Here is a 5,000-nt window from a genome sequence, read left to right on the forward strand (position 1 = left end):
ACATCTCTAACCGCTTAGTCAATAGCAGCAGCACGCCTGTCAGGGATCTGAGATCTGGGGTGACACCGGATGCAAGATGATCATCCACAATCCCTGGCTGACAATAATCTGGGATCTGGTTGCAGGATGATAAACTCTATTTTATTGCTAAAAATTATCTGGGGTGACACCGGCTGCAGGATGATGGTCCATATCCCATTGATGACAATGATCTGGGATGTGTGGGCAGGGTAATGATCCAGATTTCTTTACTGACACTGATCTGGGGGTGACACCGGCTGCAGGATGATGTTCCACAACCCATTGCTGCCAATTATATGGCATCTGGGTGCAGGATGATGTCCCACAACCCATTGCTGCCAATTACATGGGACATGGGTGCAGGGTAATGCTCCACATCCCATTGCTGGCAATTATATGGGATCTGGGTGCAGGGTGATGTCCCACATCCCATTGCTGGCAATTATATGGGATCTGGGTGCAGGGTGATGTCCCACATCCCATTGCTGGCAATTATATGGGATCTGGGTGCAGGGTGATGTCCCACATCCCATTGCTGGCAATTATATGGGATCTGGGTGCAGGGTGATGTCCCACAACCCATTGCTGGCAATTATATGGCATCTGGGTGCAGAGTGATGTCCCACAACCCATTGCTGGCAATTATATGGCATCTGGGTGCAGGATGATTTCCCAAAACCCATTGCTGCCAATTACATGGGACATGGGTGCAGGGTAATGCTCCACATCCCATTGCTGGTAACTATATGGGATCTGGGAGCAGGGTGATGTCCCACAACCCATTGCTGGAACCTATATGGGACATGGGTGCAGGGTAATGCTCCACATCCCATTGCTGGCAATTATATGGAATCTGGGTGCAGGGAAATGCTCCACATCCCACGCCTGACAATGATTTGGGATCTGGGTACAGGGTGACTATTCAAATCCGTTTACTGACACTGATCTAGGGTGACACCGGCCACAGGATGATGATCCACATCCCACAGATGACAATGATCTGGGATTTGGATGCAGAATGATGACCCACATCCCATTGCTGACAATTATATAGAATCTGGGGTGACACTGAGTGCAGGATGATGCTCCACATCCCATGCCTGACAATGGTCTGTGGATCTGGATGCAGGAAGCTGAACCAGATCACTTTGCTGACACTGATCTGGGGTGACAGGGGCAGCAGGATGATCCCATAATTGCCGTCAATGATCTAGGATCTGGGGTGACCCTGTTTGTAGGATGATGCTCCATCCCAGATCCCATTGCTGACAGCGATCTGGGGTGACCCTGTTTGTAGGATGATGATCCATCCCAGATCCCATTGCTGACAGCGATCTGGGGTGACCCTGGTTGTAGGATGATGATCCACCCCAGATCCCATTGCTGACAGCGATCTGGGGTGACCCTGGTTGTAGGATGATGATCCACCCCAGATCCCATTGCTGACAGCGATTTGGGGTGACCCTGGTTGTAGGATGATGATCCATCCCAGATCCCATTGCTGACAGCGATCTGGGGTGACCCTGTTTGTAGGATGATGATCCATCCCAGATCCCATTGCTGACAGGGATCTGGGATGACAACGGCTGCAGAATGATGATGATCCATCTCAGATCCCATTGCTGACAGCGATCTGGGATGACACCGGCTGCAGAATGATGATGATCCATCCCAGATCCCATTGCTGACAGCGATCTGAAGTGACACCGGCTGCAGAATGATGATGATCCATCTCAGATCCCATTGCTGACAGCGATCTGGGATGACACCGGCTGCAGAATGATGATGATCCATCCCAGATCCCATTGCTGACAGCGATCTGGGGTGACACCGGCTGCAGAATGATGATGATCCATCCCAGATCCCATTGCCACAGCGATCTGGAGTGACACCGGCTGCAGAATGATGATGAATAGGATGATCGCAGGATGTGATGGTGTGTGTTGGGATGGACGATGTGATCGTGTGATGAGAATGACAGCGTTAGTGGAAGTTCTAGTTAGGACTGCAGATTTGTAAAGGAAAAGAAAGCAGATCGGCCGTACCTACCAGGTGACCGCCTCGTCCTGAGCCTGTACAGTACATCGTACGGATTGATCCCTCGTTATTGGTTTAATGTTCATTGGAAGGTGTACATGCTGGCTGCGGATCATCTAATCCTGACCCCCCCTTTAATCCTGTAAAACCCCAGATGAGATCATACGTAATTATCGTCGTGCCAGGACACCCCCATTTCCCTTCTTTTCATTGAATACTCTCAATTAGCGCTGATCAAGTATCATAATAAGAGGAATTAATAATGCATAATTCCAGCCAAACCTGCCCATCTCCCAGGCATGCAGTCCAATGTAAAAATGGCAATGTGCTATTTACAAGATTTCTATGTAAACTGCAACAAAAATACACTCCTTACTCCCCCACGTGGTTGTTCGCAAAACAGCATGAATGAAAGGGCTCGTCCAATGGGAGGGCACGGAGCCGAGTCAATATGTCGCGGGGAGCCAATGGCGGAGAGGCTAGAAGCCAATTGCAAGTTAGAGAGGGTGTCAATCAGAGGGGGCGGGAGCCAATGGGGGACAGGTGGGCGGTGCCTGTCGCACGAGCTTCTCTTGCACAGGGCTGGAGCTCGGTTCTAAAGCCCAGAAAGCGAAGAAGTTGCAGCCAGTTAAGGAGTAGGAGCCATGGCTGCAACTGCTCAGTACCTGCCCAGGAATAACACATTGCCTTCCAACCCTCTGATGCATCCGGACTCCGATAGGATGCACCAGGGGACCACCTACAGAGAGGTGCAGAAGATGATGCACCAAGAGTACCTGCAAGGCTTAGCCTCGAACGCCGGCCACCCCATGAGCCTCACTCACCACCAGTGGTTGCCCAATCCCACCAGCGACTGGGGCAGCGGCTCTCACCTGTCCGGGCAAGCTGAGCACAAAGGTGGGGTGCAAACCAGCAGAGAGGACCTCAGCACCACTTTCCACCACCACAGGTCGCACCTGGTCCACCAACAGACTCCCAGCACTCACGCCTGGGCGCAAGGAGGGGGTCACCACCTGTCTCCGATGTCCCCCAGCTCCAACAGCCACCAGCCTCTCCTCTACTCGCAGTCCTCCTACACGAACCTCAACGGCATGCTGGGGCCCCAAGCTTCCACTTTACACCACAGCATGAGGGACCCCTTGCACGACGACTCGGGGGTCCTCGACACCCACGTCGAGTCACCCCCTCAGCATCTCAACCACCATCAGGACCACTCCGACGAAGACGCCCCCAGCTCCGACGACCTGGAACAGTTTGCCAAGCAGTTCAAACAGAGGAGGATCAAGCTGGGCTTCACCCAAGCAGACGTTGGCTTGGCACTGGGCACCTTGTACGGCAACGTTTTCTCCCAGACCACTATCTGCAGGTTTGAAGCCTTGCAGCTGAGTTTCAAGAACATGTGCAAACTCAAGCCCCTGTTGAACAAATGGTTGGAGGAGACCGATTCCACCACTGGGAGCCCCACCAACCTAGACAAGATCGCAGCCCAAGGAAGGAAAAGGAAGAAGAGGACCTCCATAGAAGTTGGGGTGAAGGGAGCCCTGGAGAACCATTTCCTAAAGTGTCCTAAACCCTCAGCCCATGAGATCACCAGCCTGGCAGACAGTCTCCAGTTGGAGAAGGAGGTGGTGAGAGTTTGGTTTTGCAACAGAAGGCAGAAAGAGAAAAGGATGACCCCAGCAGGGGTCCCTCACCCCCCCATGGAGGATGTGTATTCACAAGCAGAGACCCCTCCACTCCATCACACGCTGCAGACCTCTGTACAATGACTAGAACATAGATAAAGAGAGGATGTGGGGGGATGAAGTAAGTACTTTTGGATTTTACAAAAGAAAAAAAAAATCCTAACGGGACCCCTAGAAAGAGACTGGAGTACTTTTGGCCAGAAGAATAAATTAAGACACCACCATTAAAAAAAAAACCTTTTCCTAAACCTTTTTTTTTTTTTTTTTGGTACACCTCAGATCATCTAATAATCTTGTTTCTTCTTGAAGGTAAAAAAAAAAAAAAAAAAAAAGGAGAAGGGGAGGGAAGTAATTTATTGATTCAGAATATTGTGGGATAGAGGCAGATTCTAAGAACTGTGAATATTTTTATTATTAATGTAAATTCTCATTCTCACAAATTTGTTGGCAGCTTTGAATGGAAATGTGTGTTATTTATTAATTAGACTATTTAGCTCCTGAAGTGCAGTACAAGGGAACTATCTCTGGCATGGAAGTGGATGCTATAAACCCCTGTTGTTTTTAAAACAAAAAATAAAGTAACACTTATTTATTCAGATCCACAAAGTTTCTTTAAAAAATAATAATTAAATTAAATATCCAAAGTTTTATTTAATTCTGTTTTCTTTTTTTATTTGTTATTTTTAGTATTATGTGTATGTTTTTTAAAGTCATTGGCAAATACCCTATTTATACCAAAAAGTACATCATGGGACAGGCAGCAAAGTGATGCTGCTATGTATTAATTAAGGAGATGCATACATTATTTAGGATCCTTATTAATTGGCATAGTTATACTATGACTTGTAAAGTCAAAATGCCAGTTTGCTGTTTAATATTAAGTCTTTCTCATAATGCCACTAAAGATACATTTACTGTATCCATATGCTTTAATAGATTACACAACCTCAGACAATTGCCTAGCTCTATAAAAGCAAAAAAAAAAAAAAAAGTATATGGTGTATACTCTACTAAAGGATAACAAAACCTCAGACAATTGCCTAGCTCTATAAAAGCTAAAAAAATAAATAAAATAAAAAAGTATATGGTGTATACTCTACAAAAGGGGAATTATTTAAAAAAAACAAAGATCAAAGGATACTTACATATTCCATTATAAAGCAAATAAATTAAAAAAAGAGGAGAAATGTTTTTTTACTTAACATTGACTTAACATTGTAAATATGTGTTATATGTATACAAATGTATGTTTTTGAA

At 46.7% G+C, this 5,000-nt stretch overlaps 1 protein-coding gene and 1 long non-coding RNA gene across 2 annotated transcripts in view; one reads left to right on the top strand and one right to left on the bottom strand.

The window, feature by feature from the left end:
• The window catches only part of LOC120926900, a 15,540-nt gene extending 13,177 nt beyond the window's left edge, over positions 1-2,363 (bottom strand). The window contains exon 1 of the long non-coding RNA XR_005746999.1: positions 2,071-2,363. This is a non-coding gene — a long non-coding RNA (uncharacterized LOC120926900). The remainder of the gene's footprint in view (positions 1-2,070) is intronic.
• A 276-nt stretch (positions 2,364-2,639) lies between these two features.
• POU3F1 (POU class 3 homeobox 1) lies at positions 2,640-4,867 on the top strand. The gene has a single exon (XM_040337200.1). It carries the CDS (start codon positions 2,703-2,705, stop codon positions 3,825-3,827), a length of 1,125 nt encoding a protein of 374 aa, XP_040193134.1. The 5' UTR covers positions 2,640-2,702; the 3' UTR covers positions 3,828-4,867.
• The last annotated feature ends 133 nt before the right edge of the window (positions 4,868-5,000 follow it).

Source organism: Rana temporaria, chromosome 2, assembly GCF_905171775.1.
Source record: "Rana temporaria chromosome 2, aRanTem1.1, whole genome shotgun sequence".
NCBI classification, from domain to species: Eukaryota; Metazoa; Chordata; class Amphibia; order Anura; family Ranidae; genus Rana; species Rana temporaria.